Consider the following 20,700-nt stretch of genomic DNA (forward strand, 5'->3'; position numbering starts at 1 on the left):
GATGCAATGTACTCGTTTAGTACCTCAGCAACTTGCCCCGACTCCAAGCATAAATTCCCTTCTTTATTTTTGAGTGAACCTACCCTCTCTTTTGTTATCTTTTTTTCTTAATGGAAGTATAAACTGCCTTGGGATTCTCCTCAAGTCTGCTTGTCAAAGCTACTTTGGGCATTCCTAATCACCTGTTCGTGCACTTTACTGCTATCTTTATATTCTACAAGGAAGGTTTTTAAATGCCTAAACCTTGTATACCTTCCTTTTTTGCCCCTAACTAAATTTAGGACCTCTCAGGTCATCTAAGGTCCCCTTACCTTACCACTCTTGTTCTTACCTCTTACTGGAAATTCCAACTCATGAACTCTGATCAGCTAGCCTTTAAACAACTCCCACATATCAGATGTGGATTTGTCAAAAGCAGCTGTTATAAAATCAACACCCATTAGTTCCTCTCATAATGTCCCCCCAGCATCTCCACACCCACCCAAATTTAGAAAATTTCCATAAAACCTGATTTTATCCTTACTCATATCTATCTTAAAACATAATGAGTTGTGGTCACAGTTCTCAAGATGCTTACAAACTATCAGGTTCGTAAAATGTTCCTGCACTACCTGGCCTGGCTCATTTCCCAAAACCAGGTTGTCTGTCTTCTCCTCTAGTTAGACTCTCTACATACTTTTTCAAGAACCCCTCTTAGATGCACTGAAGAAATCTTGCTCCATTTAAGCACTAGCCTTATTTAGGAAGTTCCAAGCAATGCTGGGAAAGTTAAAGTCCTCGATTATAACTATTGTATTTGCACCTTTCCATAATATACCTTCATATCTGTTCCTCCAACTTCTCAGTATTTATTGGGGAGCCTACAGTATAATCCTATTATTTCTTATATCTGAGCTCCACCCAAATGGCTTCTGTGGATGTGCCATCCAATGTGTCCTGTATGAGGACCACTGTAACTACTTGGTAGTGCAACCCCTCTACTTGTTTTACCCCATCTCTATCCTGACTAAACAATGAAACCCTGGAACATTAAGCTGCCAATCCTGCTCCTCATGCGTGTACTGATCCAAGCTCTGTTTACCTTCCTTACCCATAATAGTTCTAGCACTAAAATAAACACATTTCAGCACACCAGTCCCATTATGTTCATTAACCTGCAGCTTGCTGTCCTTCCTTGGGTCTTCCTTGTTATACCACCTTTGTTGCCCTTAGCTCTATCATCCCTTGCCCTACCACTGTGATTCCCAACCTCGAGCTACTCTAGTTTAGACCTTTTCAAGTAGCACTAGCAAACCTCCCAGCAAGGACACTGGTTCCAGTCTAGTTTAGATACAAACCGTCTTGTGTCTCATTTTAACTAGCACATGGCACATGTAGCAATCCTGAGATTACAACCCTGGAAGACCTGCTTTTTTAAATTCTTACCTAGCTCCCTAAAATCCCTCTGCAGGGCCCCATTCTTGATTCTACCTATGTCACTGGATTCGATTTGGACCATGACCTCTAGCTGTTCGCCCTCCCCTCTCAGAATGTCCTGTCCTGCTAACAGACATCCTTGACTCTGGCACCAGGGGAGGCATTTCATATCCTATTTTAACATTTATTACTAATCAATTTTTACTTCTTTGCATGTTCAGAATTCTACTTCTTACCACTAGCCCTCAATTTGACAAGTGATTCCTTTAGGTCTCATTTTGTCTTTAATTTCCATTTTCTTTCTAGAAATTACAACTTCATGGAATTTCTAATTTTTTTTTGAAAAACTATGTCCAGAATGCACCTTAACTATCTTATGTTTAGATAGTCTCTAGTTTGTCTGCAAACATTCCTTTAATCTCACTAAATTTAGCTTTGGATCTAAACATAATGTAAAATTATTGTTTTTAATAGATGTCTCTCTCTCCTTATATTATAACTTGTCCCTCTTGTCTCGAGTACAAGATTATGAACTAACTTTTCCTTTCAGAATGAAGACATGTTGAGATAGAATATGACTTGCGAGCAATATTGAATATGAATGAAGCAAATTAATAGCCCACTTACTATTTCAACTGAATGATTTAATTGGGAGAACAAATCAGAAAAGTTGTTAAACAGGACTGATGACTCACTATTTTACACATTTACATATCTTGAGCTTCTCAGTAATTAGCTTGAATTCATGTGCGCAGAAATTCTTCAGGGCTATGACACATTGATGGGACGTATTAGGACTCTATTCACTTGAGTTTGAGATGCGGTGTTGAGGTGAGAATCCTTAGGGAGACTTGCAATGAGGCAAGTTCTATCTTCTTACAGGATTCCTAATGGTTTTCACCACAAGAATCCAAGGGTGGAAATCTGTCTTTAATTATAACTGAACCATAACTCACTTTTTAGTGAAAGCCATATAACTGCAGGGGAAGTCCACAAGGTAGGCAGGGATTGTACACCTTAATACACCACACTGTAAATGTGTGAAGCTCTGTGTATGTCCCCAGAGGATCAAGAACAAGAACTTCAGTCTTCTGAATATATCCAGTAAGTACTTCAACGTGTTTTGCTAATACATTGTACTCTATGCATTGTACTTTAATCAGTTATACAACAATATAATTCATTTGTGTTGTGATTTCAGTAGAGCACCCCATGGTGTTTCATCAGAGTATATCCAATAAAATGTAAGGCTAAATCATCTAAGGAGATTAAAGAACAGGTAGGTTTTAGGGAGAATCTTTCTGAGAAGGAGACAGTTAAAGAAATGCAACACTTTTGGCAGAACTACAGAGTTCTTTATCCTTCAACTCTAATCATCAATTTACCCAGGAATGCTAACACGTAACTTCCAGAACAGTTCTAACTTAAGCCAGGTTTTCAATAATACAGTCACAAAGGTAATTTGCAATTTTTGGTCACCAGTTTTTGCACAGAATACTCTGCACATTAACGTTCACACATTTTGAAACTATTTGATCTACTCGGCAATATGCACAGTTCCAATGCCATATTTAAGTTTGCAGACAACAACGCTGTCATAGGCTGAATCAAAGGTGTTGAAAAATCTGCATATAGGAGGGAGACTGAAACTCTGGCTGAGTGGTGCCACAACAACAACCTCTTACTCAATGTCACCAAGACCAAGGAGCTGATTATGGACTTCAGGAGGAGGAAACTGGAGGCCAATGAGCCAGTCCTCATCAGGAAATCAGACATAGAGGGAGTCAGCAACTTCAAATTCCTCAATGTTATCATTTCAGAGGACCCATCCCGGGACCAGCACGCAAGTGCAATGACAAAGAAAGCATGACAGCACCTCTACTTCCTTACTCAGCAAGACAATTAAAACTTTGTCAAACTTTTATAGATATATGGTGGAGAGTATATCGACTGGCTACATCACAACCTGGTATGGAAACACCAGCACCCTTGAACAGAAAATCCTGCAAAAGGTCATGGATATGGCCCAGTCCATCACACAGAAAGTCCTCCCCACCATCCAGGCCTTGCTTTCTTCTCACTGCTGCCATCAAGAAGGTGGTAGAGGAGTTTCACACAGGCTCTTGAACCAGTGGGGATAACTTTGTTCAGCTTCACTTGCCCCAGCACTGAACTGTACCCACAACCTATGAACCCACTTTCAATGACTCTTTATCTCATGTTCTCAATACTTATTGCTTACTTATTTATCATTATTATTTATTTTTGTATTTACATATTTTGTTGTCTTTGGCACACTGGTGTCTACCCTTTTGATGCAGTCTTTCATTGATTCTACTATGCTTATTCAATTTATTGAGAATGTTTGCAAGAAAATGAATCTCAGGGCTGTAAATGATGACATACATGTACTATTTACTTTGAATCTTTAACTTAAATTTCTTCTTTTCCTACTTTTTAAGCATGCTATCTCTGAAATTTTAGAATAAACTGCTGATGGATCATTATAACTCCAATTTTCTTCAAGCATTCAATCATTTCACCCAGTGCTGTGGTCACTAGTAGGCCATCAGCAACAGCAGTCACGGTAACCGGCATAATATTTTGGGCATATCTGCAATTTATTTCAGAGTTGTCATTATGATTACTTTTTATTTCTTTGACACAGTTCCTTTGTTCACAAAATTCTGGAAACTAAGGATTAAAATTACAGACCTCAGTAATGTTAGGAATGGAATAGTAGGTCTCTGTTATAATGCTGTAATGCAGGAGTAATTTATTTTATTCTATTTGTTCCCAAACATTCCCTGCTCAGTTATCCCTTCTGTTATGTAATAGGAATCCTATAAAAAGATAATTCATTCTTGGTGAAGACCAAATAAAATATTTAGTTAGTATTCCTTGCATTCCCCTTTCCTCTGCTGTAAGCTTATCAATTTCATCTTTTATCAGCTCTGCTCTTACTTCTAATTAATCTTAGGTGAAAAACAGTGCTTTACACAATGCAGTACACCATCAGTGCAATGCTGGAGTGTGAGCACAGATGATAGATACAAATCCATTGAACCTGAGGATCGTTTCCCTCAGAACCAAGAAGTTTGGCTGTGCAATTCCAGTCTATACAGGATAGAAGCTCATTTTATACATGGAGATAGATACTTACAGTATAGCACTGTAAAATTACTTAAAAAGAGCACAGAATTTTACCAGATTCAACCATTCATATAATGAAACTAGCTACTTAAGTGTTGAATTTTTGCATCTTAAGAACATAGCATAGCGGTTAGCAACATCATCTTACAGCACCAGTGATGACTGATTGGGGTTTGATTCCCAATGCTGTCTGTAAGAAGTTTGCGTGTACTCTCTATGTCCTCATGGGCCTCTTCCAAGTGCTTTGGTTATTCCCCCCCTCCACCGATTCCAAAAGCATATAGCTAGGGTTAATAAGTTCTAGGCTTGCTTTATTGGAGCTGAAAGCGTGGCGCCAATTAAAGGTTGACTCCAGCACAAACCTTGCTGATTTCAGTGGATATAATTCTCTGTATGTTTTGATACTTCTTTAAGGTCAGGTCTGGTTGGCATTCACCACCTGGATTATTAGATAAATAAGTTAGTTTGATTTATCTCTGTCTATCATTTCCACTCATATACAGTTTAAATGGGCTGAGTGGGCAATTTGAATTTAATCTACTGTTAAAAACAATTGCAGAATGGTATTCAGGTTATGTTAATTTGTTATCCTGAAATGTTAATTTTGTTTCTCTTCCCACAGAATGCAGGCTGACCTACAAAATGTTTCCAATGCTTCTTCTTGTTTTAACTTATTAATTTAAAATTGCCCACCTGCTTGACAGGAATTGCTGCCAATTGAGAAATTTTATTTTCTAGGGAATTGGTTTTGCAAAGATTTCAGAAATAGTTCTGAAGAAGCATAATCTCCATCGAATAAACCGTCTCAAGCTTCTTTGTTAGCTATTGCAAAACAATTTCATTGTGCAGAAAAATCACTGCCACATAATTTGTATTTAGTAGGGCAATGAAACTGAGGTAGTCAGTTAAGGGGGAGGGGAGATCAATAATCCACTGCATTACTACCTGAGGGGGATTTCATAACACTTTTTTGGATGATGTTCCTACATGGGAGGCTTATTATATCAGTGAGAATCTTTTATCCACAGACTGTGCAGGGCACAATGTTGGGGTTCACACGCAGAAAGACTGAAGAGGTCACGAAGAGCAAATGTTGCCCTCAGTGGCGTGTCTAAGGTATGGCAGGTATGGCACGTGCCCTGGGCGCCATTTGAAGGGGGGTGCCACTGAACAGTTTCTATTAAAGTCAGACAAGCCATCCTTGGATAGTGAAAAAAAGAATTTTCTTCAGATGTATGATCTGTCTTTGATTATCATGGCTGAGAAGCACTAGGATGGCCTTATTTCAGAGCATTTTGTAAGAAGACCATGAAACATTTCTTCACAAAGAAGAAGGAAAGTGGAGCTGAAGGACGGAAGAGACTAAAGTTGGAGGTGGAGGAAGCCAAGAAGTCGAGCAAGTTCTTCATGTCCTTCTTTGAAAAGCCCAGAATAAGTAGTTTGAGACGTTCCATGGAGTCGCCTGCACCTGCGACAATTTTCTTAGAATCCGAAGGTGGATCAAGTACACATGCATCACAAGCTGAGGAGGAAGTCGAGTCAGATAAATCTGAGGATGACGAGATTAAGAGTGAGGCTGCCACAGAGAACATGGACATGACAGGGGGGGGGGGGGAAGACGATGATGGTGGTGGTGATGTTGAGTTTATTGACGAGATTTTATCTGATGAGATTTTATCTGACGAGATTGAACCTGACGACACTGAACCTAGTGAACTGGATGGTGTCAAAGAGCTTTGAAATGTCATACCAGAAGTGATTGAACAGCATGACATTGGACTTCTGAAGTTTGACAAGGATACTGGAAGCAAATTTTGCCTGACACATTGAGAACAGAAATAATAAAGCTGGATTCCGAGGTTCGAAGTATTTCCAGAACAATGAGGGGCCTTTCCTACCAACAAATACCACTCAATGAACAAAACTTGGTTCAAGAGGAAATTGGGAAATGGTCGTGGTGAGGAAGTGAATCGCTCATGGCTGGTCTATTCCCCTTCTAAAAAGTCTGCATTTTGTATCTGTTGTCTTCTCTATTCCCGGTCAGACCATCAATCCTCATTGGAGCAGAAAAGTGGATTCAACCAATGGAAAGCATCTGAAAGAATTAGTGTTCATGAAAATGCTAAGAGTCATAGGGAATGCTTCACACAGTGGAAAGAAATGGAAAGAAATTTAGCTGGAAACAGAGGAGTTACTGACGCGGTATTTCAGTCACAGATTGAGAAAGAAAAGCAGAAGTGGCATGATATCTTGACAAGAATCTTTCACTGCATAAAATTCCTTGTGACTCAGAATGAGTTTCTGATTTTGCTAGGATTTTGGAACAAAGTACTCATTTGCATTGACCGTATTCAAAAGAGGCTGCAGGATTCTAGCATGAACTTCCACAATGCTGCCCTGGATTTGAAAGTCCTCCGGCATCATTTTTATGATGAAAGAGAGGTGTTGGTCAATGAGTCACTCGAAGAAGGAGTCGGTCTCCGTCAAGAATGGAATATTGAAGTTGAAAGATGTCAGAGATGAAAGAAACGAATGGCTGATGAGAACTCGAGAGACGCTGGGTTAACAGCTAAGGAGGAAATGGAAAGGGTCATGAAGGGAACACTTGACTGTCTTCACAGAGAAATGGACGTAAGGTTCGCTCATTTGCATGACACTGATGCCAAGTTTGGGTTCCTTCTCGATGTCGAGGGACTGTGTTATGGTGCCGACAGTAACAACCTAAAGAAGAAGTGCAAAAATTTATGCGAATTGTACAGCTCTGATGTTGATGGACAGCAGCTATATGAAGAAATTTTGGATTGCAGAATGTTGCTATCAAGGCGGATCAACATGAAAATATCAAGACCAGAAGAGTTTCTTGAATTTATTGTTCAATATGGAGATGAGAGCGACTTCCTTAATCTTCGCATTGCTATTCAGATAATGCTAACCATCACAGTTTCCATCGCCAGCTGTGAGAGATCATTCAGCAAGTTAAAACTAATACTTTCATATTTGAGAGCCTCCATGGGTCAAGACAGACTCTGTGATCTTGCTCTGCTGAGTGTAGAAAGAGAAGAAATTGAAAAAACTGACTGATCACATCATAGACCAATTTGCATCAGTAAAAGCAAGGTGCTGTTACAATTTTCAAGTAGTGCCATAATTCGTTAATTAAAGATTAACAAGCTTGACGTATTTTTGAGCTGATATTATGGTAAAGTTATCTAAAAAATGGGTGTCAGATGTTTGGACAGGGGTGTAATTTCAGTGCTTGCCACAGGCGCTATTTTCTGTAGACAAACCCTTGATTGCCCTATACTCCCTTGGGCTTTCTCTATCTTTTACTTACCTGCCAGGTAATACAACTGACCCTTTCAAGCACTCATGCCCACTGAGTGTAAATATAGTTTTGGTGTTCATTTTCAAATCAGCAGTATTTGGAAAAGGGAAATGACGTTGCTTTGCTGAACACACTCCCAATTTACATCTGTTCTGCCTGTTTTCTCTCCTAAGTCAGAAGCAAAAAGAAAAATGTTCTCATACGTGGATATACCCCCATAAAATGTCATTATTAGGGAGTAAGGCCATGAGAAATGCAAACTGTCTCCAGTCTGATGAAAGTAAAAGAGTGAAATCCAGGAAGCTTTTTTCTGTGATTCTTGCAGTCATTTTGAAGCCTCAGAGGCAAGGACAAATGTTTTTAAGGAGTTATCTCTGACATAGTTTTTTTCTATGATTTTGCTTTTATAAAATACAGGGATATTGATCTCTTCATTAATTGTGTTACTGTAAATAAGATCCAAAGTAATTTTTGAACTCTATATATGAGATCAATATTCTTGTGTGGGACAGGAAAAACAGCAATGAATTTGTTATCAATCCTGATTGATTCTGATTCATCTTTGCTTATTCACAGACGCAAAGTCACCGTCTGAATGGAGATCATCAATTTGAAACATTACTTTTGTTTAGCATTCCACAGATGCTGTCAGACCCAGCGTTTTATGTTTTTATTTGTGAGTAAGAGTTATTGTAATTCCTCTCATATTCAGAACGTTAGCATTCATTGTTGCAATAGATTTGAACTCCAGCAGTCCTAGTGACTAAAATAACATTGGTGAGCAAGAGTGAAAGTTTCTGCCCATTCCACTGTGGTTCTCATAGTAGCTTTTTTTGATTAGTGACAGTAGTTCATCATTCTCCACTCCACTCATATGTTTCTCTCTTTCATTCTTTCTTCACATGTTTTTAATGCCTTTCTCTCATTCATTTCTTTTTTCAGTGCCCCACTGCTCCATTCCTTTTCTCTTTATTCTTCTCACTTCTTGTCCATCATAGCAATCAAGTCACCCTTGTATAATACGCAAGAGATAGCCTTCCTAATATTGTAATGTTATCTCACAGGGATTTCTTTTTAGCTTGAATGCAGTTAGGTCTTTTTTTTAAAAAAAGGTCTAGGAATATTGAGTACTGAATTTTAAATGTGAACAATAATTAGTTAGATATAGAATAAGGTGAAAAGGCCTATATTAACTAAAAACAGAAGATATTTTCAATCACCAGTGTAAATGTTATAATCATTAATAATGTAAATCACCAATGTACTAAAGAATTGAAAGGTATAAATCTTATTTAATTGCATAACATGCTGATAAGTATTCATTATTATATAAATATGCTAATGAGTTAAGAATGGGCAGTGTGACAATTAGCTTAGAGTAATTGGAAGATGGGAGCATTAGCAAACTGCCATTCATCCACAAGGAATCTCAATGCTTTATCCTGCTGCTTCTTAAAAAACAATTCCAAGATTTTCACCTCCACACTGTACCTGGAAGATTACTCCATGAATACATGATGCATGAAGAAAATTTCTATTCTTAAATACACTGGATTTTAATTATTTGGGCCATTGCGTAATCAAAACAGCCGCTTGTTTGGGACAAGTCTTAAAAAACAAAAACGAATCCAGAAAATTGCTGGGATTTCATTCATTGATTTGGAACACTTCACCAATTAATTAGGACAGGAGACCATTGCCAAACTGTTCCTAGCCAGCTTGTGTGACCATTAGACACTACACTGTACTTAGAGCAAGCAGTTTTTAAATGGAATCAGTTGCGTATGTTTGCGTTCAAAAAGCAGTAATTTTTGTCACTGATAGTTGGTGAGAAATAAGCAGAAAGGCAATTCAAAATTGTTTTGCTCACTGCACTTTAAAGCGTTCAGGCTTGGAGATGTGAGAAACAGCCAGGAGTGAAAATGAAATGATTTCAGTAATTCAACAAGTTAGGGACTATGAGGAATTTGAAGGCATTGACAATCAACTTGAATGTTACAGTGAAAATGAGGATTTGGAGGGCGCAATTTTGGCTAACTGGGCAAGCCGCTTAATTGAGCCAAAATATACTGGTCTTGATGTGTCCCAATTAACTGGAATCCACTGTTTAAAAATGTTTTTCTATTTCTAATTTTAATTTAATTCATATTTATATTTGTAAATTATTTTTTTCTCTCATTTAAACTCATATTCAACTTCCCTGACAGATTTTAATTTAAATTAGCCCTTTCCAGTGTTGTAATATGCTTCTATAATACTTTAGAGTAGAAAATTGGTTGTGAATGCCAATGCTAAATGAGCAATGTGTAGGTGGTAAACCAAGTTTTCAGTGGAATCTTAATTTAGAAGTGGTCTAATTCTCAACTGCTACAGTATCCCATGTATTTGAGAATACTTTTTGATCCTTATCTTACGGCCTGGAACACCCAGGATTTAGAAAATAAAATACCTGAAAAATGTACTGAAATAACAGCATGGAGGAAATCCACATTATTTCTTCTGCTATTGCCATAGAATTATTTTCATCAACACTCATCATGAAGAGCATTGTTTGCATAGGTAGTTCAACTTGCTAACTTGCGAGCAGTTATGTTCATTTTAATTCAGGATTTGCATGTAATATAAACTATGCTGCATATCCTTCCAGGGTAGCTGGAGCTGTGAAGGTGCTCCACTGTTCAAATGATGGAAATAATGGATAGTAGCATGAAATGGCGTGAAGACTGCTGAGAAGAACAATGGAATATGCGCCCAACCACTTTGCTGATTTTTGGGGGTGTTGTGGTGGCAGGGGCAGATTCCTGGGGAGACAATTGGTGTGCTGGGTGTCGAGTAAAAATAATATAGAAGGCGTCAGCTGAATGATAATTCAATATCAGGCCCATTACTGCAGCTGAACTGACCCCATCTGTTTCCTTTGTAATTAACTCCTCAATAAAGGTGGAAAGTAGGAAATTGCACATGGATGGGATTACATCTTTCTGTGCTTTCCTGCTTTTCCCATTGCTTCAATGTTATACATGCATGGTCCAACTGGGTACTCGTTCGTTCAAATATGCATTGCACAATGATGAATGTCACTGTTGCATCTACTGCATCTATGTTATGCACCAAGGCTTTTTGATTTGTTGCCTTGAACAGCCTGGGAATAAAAGCCATTTTACCATTAGTATTTGTAATTGCCTGCTGTACCTGCACAATTCATTTTTTTACACATCTCATACAGTAGCACACCATGTTCACTCTGTACACCAAATTCTAATGACATCCCATCATTCAAAATGCGATACAGCTTTTCACATTATAATCAAATCTGTTATCTTCTTAACACTTACTTATATTTTACTGCATCCTCCTCACTGTTACTTTCCAAGCTTATTTTGTATTATTAACAAACATTCATGTATTATTCTTTACCTGTTTACATTTCAAAGTTCAAAGTATCTTTATTATCAAAGTATGTATACATTATACAAACTTGAGATTTGTCTCCTTACAGGCAGCCACAAAGCAAGGAAACCCAAAAGAACCCATAAAAAAGACCACCAAACGTTCAATGTGCAGACAGACAGAAAAAACAAATCATGCAAACAATGGAAGTAAGCAAATAGCATTCAGAATGGAAGTGAGTCCACAGACACAAAGCCGGGAGCAGCCAGAGCAGGCCACAGCCTAAACCTCAGTTTAGCGCACAGCCAAGTAAATGTCACGGAGCCCGCAGACACAAAGCTGGGAGCAGCCAGAGCAGGCCACAGCCTTAGCCTTAGTTCAGCGCAGAGCCAGGGAAAAATTCACAGAGCAGTGGGCAGAATCGAACCGACTCTCACCTCTGGTCCCAACACTCTGCCTTTTCGATCCATCAAAGTTATTAAAAAATCTTTAAACTACTGATACAGCACTAATTCCAAAAGACCCTATTGCTAGGTCTGCCAACTAGAAAATTCATGGCTACTTTCAGTTTATTATCCTTTAGCCAATCCCCCATCCATTACATTCACCTTCTAACCATCAATTGTTTTGAGTCAATAAGATCAGACACATTATGGTCTGCCTAATTGTCAGAGCAAGGGTTCTGCAATGCTTCCAGCATTGTAAACAAACATTCACAAAACACACACTAAAACTGATCACATTATCAACACAGAAATTTTCTTTCAGATATAAGATACAATAGTGCAAAGGCATGAAAAATCATGATGTTCATTATAGATCATCCATATAGAGGTTAAGCATTTCTATTATATGACCCAAATAGACTTGAATTCCTATTCAAAGTATTCAAATTATGGATCCCATTGCTTAAATTGGGTGTAATGTAGCATAAAGGAAGCATTTTAAATCCAATTTTTCAACTCTTAAAAGTGGTTATGAAAAGTGCTTTTAACTGATCAATGCACAAATCTTATAGTTACTGCAAACACTCAGCTATGTTACATGAAAAGAGAACATAACTCACAAATGAGAAAACTGTGAATGAGTTATAGCAGTGAGCCTCATGAAAGAAATAAATACTGTATTCTACTGCTCCTTATTGAATCTTCAGTTTACACCATGCTCTATAATACTTCAGTGAAATGGAAATGTTGAATTAATAAACACAAGAGATTCTTTCGATGCTGGAAACCCAGAGCAACATACACAAAATGCAGGAGGACCTCAATAGGTCAGGCAGCAGCTATGGAGAGGAATAAAGACTGTATTCCACTGCTCCTTATTGAATCTTCAGTTTACACCATGCTCTATAATACTTCAGTGAAATGGAAATGTTGAATTAATAAACACAAGAGATACTTTCGATGCTGGAAACCCAGAGCAACATACACAAAATGCAGGAGGACCTCAATAGGTCAGGCAGCAGCTATGGAGAGGAATAAATATTCGATATTTCGAGCTGAGACCTTTCATCAGGACCCCTCATGAGTCCAGATGAACTGCTTCAGCCTGAAATGCTGACTTTTCTCTCCACCAGCATTTCAAGATTTAAGATTGTATAATGTCATTTCCAGTACACAAGTGTAAAGGAGAATGAAATAACTGTTACTCCGGATCCAATGCTGCACATAAGATAAACAGCACAACAACAAAAGAAAACTCCACATGAGATGGTTTAAATACATAGATTAAGTGTATGCACATAAAGAGGTGTTAGGCACAGGAGTGTTTGTACATAAGGTAACTCTGGCAGGAAATGATAAAGTAATGGTGGGGGGGGGGGGGTGCTGTGATGAGTGGAGGTGCCTTACTGCTTGGGATAAGTAACTGGTTTTGAGTCTGGTGATCCCAGCATGGGTGCTACATAGCCTTCACCCTGATGGGAGTGGATAAAACAGTGCCATGAGCAAGGTGGGTGGAATCCTTTATGATGTTACTGGCTTTTTTCTGGCACCTTTCTGTATGTATATTCTTAATGGCTGGTAGGCTGGTGGTTATCAACACTTGTGAATATTGAATTAATTATGGTAATTATGAAAAGTACAGTAACAAAAGCATATAATAAACTTTGAATTACCAGGTATTGTGTAAAATATAATGTGCAGTGTATGCCTTTATTATTGATTTAATGAGTATTTGCATGAGGAAAAACTGGGGTAATAACAGCTTATATTTAACAGATGGTTGTAGACACAATAGTCTAAAATTTTCTTTTTACTTTACACTGACACCAAAGCAGCATCATGTGATGCTCTAATACTGTTTTAAAATACCATAAAGATTACAAACTTCCACCGTAAGGTTCATTCAGCAGCATTGTCATGTTTCCTAGCATGACAAAATGCTCTCTCACTTTCAATTAGAGCTACTCATTGCATAATCACCCAGCTACCAGCACTTAATCTTGTAGCTGAGACCTCAGTGGCCAGCTCTTTTCCATCTACAGTAACATACCACTGCTTCAGGAATGGCTGCCACACTTTCAGCAGAGGGAAGGGAAGAGTGCTCTTAGATCCAGAGATATTAAAACATTACGTGGAGGATAGATGTTCTATGTGCCTAAAATTCAGAAAGACTTTCCACAGCCACAATCATATATGCCTGTAGGAAGTTGCTTCAAAGGTCTCTACAAGGAAGATCATCATATGAATACAGTCTTGGGTGCCTGTATTTTAGGGAAGTCCACAAAAATTGAAGATATCTTTGCAATTTCCATAAGGAATGTATGTGCCCTCTCTAAATCAGCAGTAAACAGTAAGATGAAGCATGGATCATTAGCAGCAGCCTTTAATGATCTGAAGGCTAGAAATTTGAGTGTACTGATAACTTTGACGTTGATTGTGAAGCCCTCTTGAATACTGAACATCTAAGGATGTCACAGATTTCATAAGTGACTGTTTTACTGTAAGAGTAGCCTCTCTAGACTGGTCTTTTCCTGCATATTTTTCCAGTCAGTTAAAATGTAGGGTGATGATCACCATAGGAACTACATGTTTTGCAGAGGCCTAGATTTCACCTCTACACTCTACACAAGAAAAAAAAAGTTTTCGGACAAATACTTAGAAACACTCTTTCGCAGAAAAGTTGTTGAAGGTGAAAAGAAAGCGTGATTTTAAGTGTAAGTAGTCCATAAGGAGAAGTCATTTTATCTGCAGAGGAGTGACTGAAGACACATGAGTTAGAATTAACTTGTATGATTAACCCATGAGTTTATAGTGTGATGTGTAGTTGTCTGTCAATGAGTAGAGGTTCAGAGTGTTTCTTCATTTCAATAACATTGTTTTGAGTTTCTAGCTTTAGAAACAAAATGGCTTTCCTACAGGTGAAGAATGACTTGTTACTTTTTGACCAAAATGGACAAAAATCTTGCTGATGACTAGTTTTGGGTATTGCACTATATTCATATCCTTTGGGTAAGCATGAACAAGGCAAATAATGCTAACAAGAATAAAAAAAACTCACCAAAAATGAGCATGTGATACTAGCAACAGATTGCTAAGACATTCAAAAGTATGTGTAAAAAAGAATCATTAATACAATTTTCAACATTGCAAAGCAAAAGCATCAGTTGTTATTATGGAGATGAATTTCTGGTCCAAATAGGCATTTGCAGTTGTAAAGCATTTTGGAATGTTAGAAACATATTGGAACTGGGTCATTTTTTTTTCCTTTTGAGGTAAATGTGCGTAGCAGGTTGTTAGCAAAACATGGGATTAGTGCAAAAGGGTGCTTGATGGATGGCATGAACTCAGTGGGGTAAATTGCCTGTTGCTGAGTTGTATAACATTATTTCCCCAGCAGACTCATTTTATTCTGCATTTATGTTTTCTCAAATGTCCTGTCAAATCCAGTGGCTGCTGAATACCTTTAGTAGTTAAGGCGCTCATATGCTAATTTGTATGGGGAAAAATCAATAATGAGAACTCCTCAGTAAAAGTTAGCTTACAAAGACCTATCATAAAACACTCTGGAGAATATATCAAGGAAACAACACTATTTCTGGGAAATGTAATCCTGTTACTGAATCATTAATTCAACTTTAATGAAGAACTAATTGATAATATAAAAAGAAGCAAAAAAGAAGTCTTACCAGCAGTACCAGAAAGTTGCACACTCATCGTACGTTCAATGGTCTTGGTTTCAAATGGGGAACCTTTTGGATCACTAAAAAAGGTGTTTTATTCCTTTCAGTTGCTTAATATTTTTGCAGTTAAAAAAGTATCAAATGCATTGCTCTTCCAAATATGAGCAGTCCGATATTATTTTGAAACACTTACGTTGATGATTCTGGTGTCAAGGGCAGAGAAAGAGTTGTTGGTCTTGCTGTCAAAATTGAAAACAAAGCTAAATGAACCATTAATAACCTTAAATACATGGTATTTTACATTTCCTTTCCTGATTAAATAACATAAAAAAAAATTGTTACAACCAACAGGATTAAACCTTTGCAGTTTAAAGCAATTGCTAATGTGTTTACTCTATAATCAGAAAATGATAGAAATATACAGCAGATGAAAATTTTCCCCATGCTAGAGAGAAAGGAAATGTTGACATTTTGCTTGAAACCCTTTAATAAGAGGGAAGAAACCCCCAATTTGTTGCACCACTGCAGATTCTGTGGGCTCCATGTGTTGGAAAGTTTTGATTTAAAAAAAGCTTTCCTTACTCTATGGGCAATATTCACAGCAATAATGTTCTGAGGTGAATGAAAGAGATCTCATACCATTACACTATGAGATTGCTACATCTACCCATACAAGCTTAGTGTGGAAGAAAGTGATCCTCCCTATTTTCCTGATTATCTATTATCCTCAACAAATTTTTCTAAAACTCAGTCACTGTTCCATTGTTGTTGGTGAGAGTGTCATATGGAAGTCTTGCCCCTTTGTTCAGTTCTTCACTAAAAGTCACCCTGGGACTCAGCGCTGGGTTACTGTTGTGACAGGAGGTTAGATACATCAGGATCATTATACACTCATAAGCTGTAGGGTACAGATGCAGAAGTCTATAATGTGTTAGTATATACTCTGCAGCTAATTGGCAGTTGTCTAAAGAATTAAACATCAATGTAATTCATCATAATTTGTCTGGGGTCACATATAGGCTAGACCAGGAAAGTATCTCAGATTTTCTTTTCTGAAATATATTAATGAATCAAATTGTCCTTTTCAGCATTCCAGAAGTTTTCAGGATATCATTGCAAAGACTGACTATTCTTTTCCTAATTCAAATTAATTTAATAATAACTTAATTTTACTTTTTCCTGCCGATATTGTGAATTTTAAACCTCATGGCTTTGGATGATCCAGATGCTTGTACCGGCAGATGCAGAGATTTGTGGTTTGACTCCCATTGAAGTAAGAAGCTGACACTGACACCACAGAACCCAGAAAAATATGCATAAAAATACAAATTTATGATGATGATATTATTGTATGCTTTCTTCTTACCTTGCAGGTTATATGATTGCTGGGATTGCAAATGTGTCTTCTTTTTAGAGATGCTTTTGTCTTTACTACTAATTTTGTGCTCATTTATTCGAGACTGAGGAGGGCTATCATTAGCAGTCAAATATTTGAGCAGTTCTGTGCATCGGCGACGCTGGGCCTGTGATTTCTGCTGATGGCAAACATTTCTCATTGCCTTTAGACTTGAAGTTTGCTCCACCTTTTAAGGGCAGAAGGAAACAATTAGCACAGTTAAATCTTATTCAATAGATCAACTGTTAATAGAAGAATTAGTTTGCTAGTATAATGTTTGCTTTCTATAAACTCTGCATCTTCACCCCGCCACTCAGAAAATGCATTAAAGTCTGTAAATATACAGTAAGTTAATATAACAATACAAGAAGTACTACTATCATATGCTTGATAGAGTAATCTTGACCACTGCACCATTGCAAGTGGAAATAACGTGGCACTCAATATTTTCTTGAATAGTGGTGACTTGGGTGGGGGGGGGGGGGGGGGGACAGTTGGTTTATTCTGCACCAACAACTGGAGATGGAAATTGGAAGGAAAAGAAGCTGGCAGTGGGGAAGAGGCAGAGTGTTGTAATTCTTCTGTTGGCTTTGTATCTGGCTTTGTTTTTTTTTGTAAAAAAAAATGTCATCTTTCAATGTGCCCACTCTTTTGGGCTGTTTCAAAATATTTTTGATATGACCTCAGGCCATACTTACAGGCAAGGGATCCACGAATAGCAAATCAGCAGATAATAAGTATATACATGATCACAGCAAGGCAAAAAAAGTAAAACCTGATTACACTAAATAACTAGGCCAGATATCACATATTATTAATTCAATGAGATCACAGAAAATTTTAATCATTTTGTGAGTGCTGGCCTTGGGTTAAAGTGTGGCTATTTGTTCAAGAAAGGAAACAAACTTCAAAATCCATGCATCATTTTCCCACAATTTTGAGCAAGAGCCATACTGCTCTGCTTAAACATAATAATGTTGTGTTAAACATGAACATGAAACAGGACCATGAATGGTTTAGACATGGTAAATGGAGGATAACTGTCCCTTAATGGATGTTTCAGGGACCAGAGGACAATGTTTTAAAGTTTGACTGTAAGATTACAAGAAGGAGGAGAGAAAAATATTTCCATGGAGAAGTAATTGTGTTCCAGCATTCATTGCTTGTAAAAATGGTGCAAACAGAATCAATTGGGGATTGACACAGCATTGGGTAGGCTCCTATGAGAATAATTTGCAGCACTGGAGAGAAAGAGCAGGGGAATAGGACTCTTCTAATGAAACAGGCAATATTCTGAAAAACACACACAAAGTCTTGGAGGAACTCAGCAGATCAGGCAGCAACTATAGAGAGGAATAAAGAGTCAAAGTTTCAGACCAAAGCCCTTCATCGATATTGGAAAAGTAGGGGAGAGAAGTCAGAATGAGTAGGTGGAGGATGGGAAGGAGTACAAGCTGGAATGTGATAGATGAAGCCAGGTTAGGGGCAGTCAGGTGGATGGGGGAGGGGAGATGAAGTAAGAAGCTGGGAGGTAATAGGAGGAAAGGGTAAAGGACTGAAGAAGCAGGAAGCTGACAGTAGAGGAGAGTGGACTGTGGCAGAAAGGGAAGGAGGAGAGACACCAAGGGAGGTGATTGGTGGAAAAGGTAAAGGGCTGAAGGAGGAGGAATCTGATAGTTGAGGAGAATACACCATGGCAGAAAGGGAAAGAAGAGGGACACCAGAGGGAGGTGATAGTCAGGTGAAAAGAAGGGGTGAGAGGGGAGACAGAATGGGGAATGGAAAAGGAAAGAAGAGAGAAGGCGGGAGAAATTAGGGAAACCACTGTTCATACCATCTTGAATGTCACTGGATTTGCAATTGCAAATGAACCATATTACCTGTATAATACTTCTGAATGATGTTTATAAATTTTAGAAAGGCTTTGTGGGAAGACAAGGTGACCTATTCCCTCCAGGGTGATCACCTTTTGACCTTTTTGTGTAGAAAATTTAACATCCAAGAGCATCTTCCCTCTTTCTCATTTTTGATGAAAGGATCCTGAAGCTGCTTGATCTGCTGAGTATTTCTAGCATACTTTGTTTATGCTAACAACTTACAGCTACTGTGGTTTCTTTCGATTTTCACTTGTGAGAAGATATTGGTGAGATTTGCCACCACTGATGGACTATTTACCTTACGTGTTGGCACATGGCCAAGTGGTTAAGGCGTTGGTCTAGTGATCTGAAGCTCACTAGTTCGAGCCTTGGCTGAGGCTGTGTGTGTGTCCTTGAGTAAGGCACTTAACCACACATTGCTCTGCGACGACACTGGTGCCAAGCTGTATGGGTCCTAATGCCCTTCCCTTGGACAGCATCTTGGAGGCAACTGCCGGTCTTCCATTAAATAAAAACCTTACCCAGGCTTGCGCCCTGGGAACTTTCCAAGGCGCAAATCCATGGTCTATCGAGACTAACGGACCTGCGCACATGTGTACACATGCGCACGCGCACGACTGATGGGGCAGGAATATCACAGATTGAATTTATCTTCTTTGTGGACATTATATGCTAAGACAATACATTTTTGTAATAGTGGAATGGCCTTGCCTAATGTTCTTCAGCCCCGTAGCTACAATGCACTTGATATGCTATGACACAGTCAATATTCCAAAATACAATACAAGGTAGTTCAATCTGAAATTGTATGCCAAGTGTAATGAATTTAGTTATTCCTATTATTATATATGCTCTTGCTGATTTTTTCTTTCATATACAATTAAAGTTAGTAATCTACAAGTTTTTATTGAAATAAAAGTCAATAATTCATCAGGATTTTCAATCATTGCAGAATATGAAGTTCATTACTTTATATTGCAATCACTCCCATTCTTCAAAGAATAAAATATTCCTTTCTGACCTGGACAAAAATTTCTGATTACACCATTAATATGTACCTTGACAACAGCAGGGCTTGATATAATCCTGTTATTACTGGTCGCATGAATGTGTGAGCTGCCTCCATTGCATTCATTGTAGATAAACTGGGAATTAGCTGGAGCCAGCAAGAGCTTCTTCAACTGGAAAAATACAATCAAATAGGTGGAAAATTTAAACAAGGCATGAAATATGCGGTCTGTATGTAAACAATTTTTCATCCAATCATAAGTCATTCAAATTACCCCATTTGCAAGATTCTATGCTATGTTGTTTTTAATTATTTCAGAAATAGTTGATAGCAAATTGTGAATGAGAGAAACATACTTACATATGTGCATATTTAGAAGCCTTTTGTAATAATGTACCCAAGTTACTATATAACCTGCTCTTAAAATGCAGCATATCTTCTTAAAATTATATTTCTGAGGCATTCATTACGTTAATTTTCCTTGTGGCCATAATTTAAAAATCCAAACCTTATTTTGACTACATCATACCCATGCAGCGAGTAGCCAGAGGCTCATCCAAATCTTGCTAAACAGTAGGAAGGATTCTTACTAGAGACGGCTCTTCAGCCTCCAGAGTTGGAGGGGTGCCGTCAGGCGTTGAAGGAGGGCTAGGAGCATTGACACTGGTCACATCCCCATCTGTCAGTGCATCAAATGATGGCAGTCCATCTTCATCTATTGGGATGCTGTCTAGTGTCTCTGTTAGAGCAGCCAACAAGTTGGCCTCATTTTCCTCATCCATTTTCTGTCAAAAGAGAAAGGATCTTTTAATTGCTACTCGCGTGATTTTCAATCCAAACATAAACCTCTAGTTTATTTATCAGAGAAACAAACTGCAACAAAGAAAACATAGCAGAAGTACATAGTATAGCTGTGCAATGAAAGGACTGGAACTTTCAGATATTATTGTTGTTTAAGCATAGATGACTAGAATTCATATTTCAAATATTGACCTTTCAAAAAACTTA

The 20,700-nt window shown here is 38.0% G+C and overlaps 1 protein-coding gene across 5 annotated transcripts in view; it reads right to left on the reverse strand.

The window, feature by feature from the left end:
- The window catches only part of ppargc1a (peroxisome proliferator-activated receptor gamma, coactivator 1 alpha), a 589,189-nt gene that overhangs the window by 51,770 nt on the left and 516,719 nt on the right, over nt 1-20,700 (reverse strand). For 4 of the 5 annotated variants that reach the window (XM_059988958.1, XM_059988957.1, XM_059988956.1 and 1 more), the window contains 5 exons: nt 20,283-20,477; nt 19,742-19,864; nt 16,777-16,993; nt 15,604-15,649; nt 15,417-15,490 (listed from right to left, as the gene is read on the reverse strand). In XM_059988958.1, coding sequence (XP_059844941.1) covers nt 15,417-15,490; nt 15,604-15,649; nt 16,777-16,993; nt 19,742-19,864; nt 20,283-20,477 — 655 coding nt within the window. Of the gene's footprint in view, nt 1-15,416; nt 15,491-15,603; nt 15,650-16,776; nt 16,994-19,741; nt 19,865-20,221; nt 20,478-20,700 lie in introns of those variants that run through there. The other variant, XM_059988960.1, reaches the window with a different exon arrangement.

The sequence above is a fragment of the Hypanus sabinus genome, chromosome 14 (genome assembly GCF_030144855.1).
Source record: "Hypanus sabinus isolate sHypSab1 chromosome 14, sHypSab1.hap1, whole genome shotgun sequence".
NCBI lineage: Eukaryota > Metazoa > Chordata > Chondrichthyes > Myliobatiformes > Dasyatidae > Hypanus > Hypanus sabinus.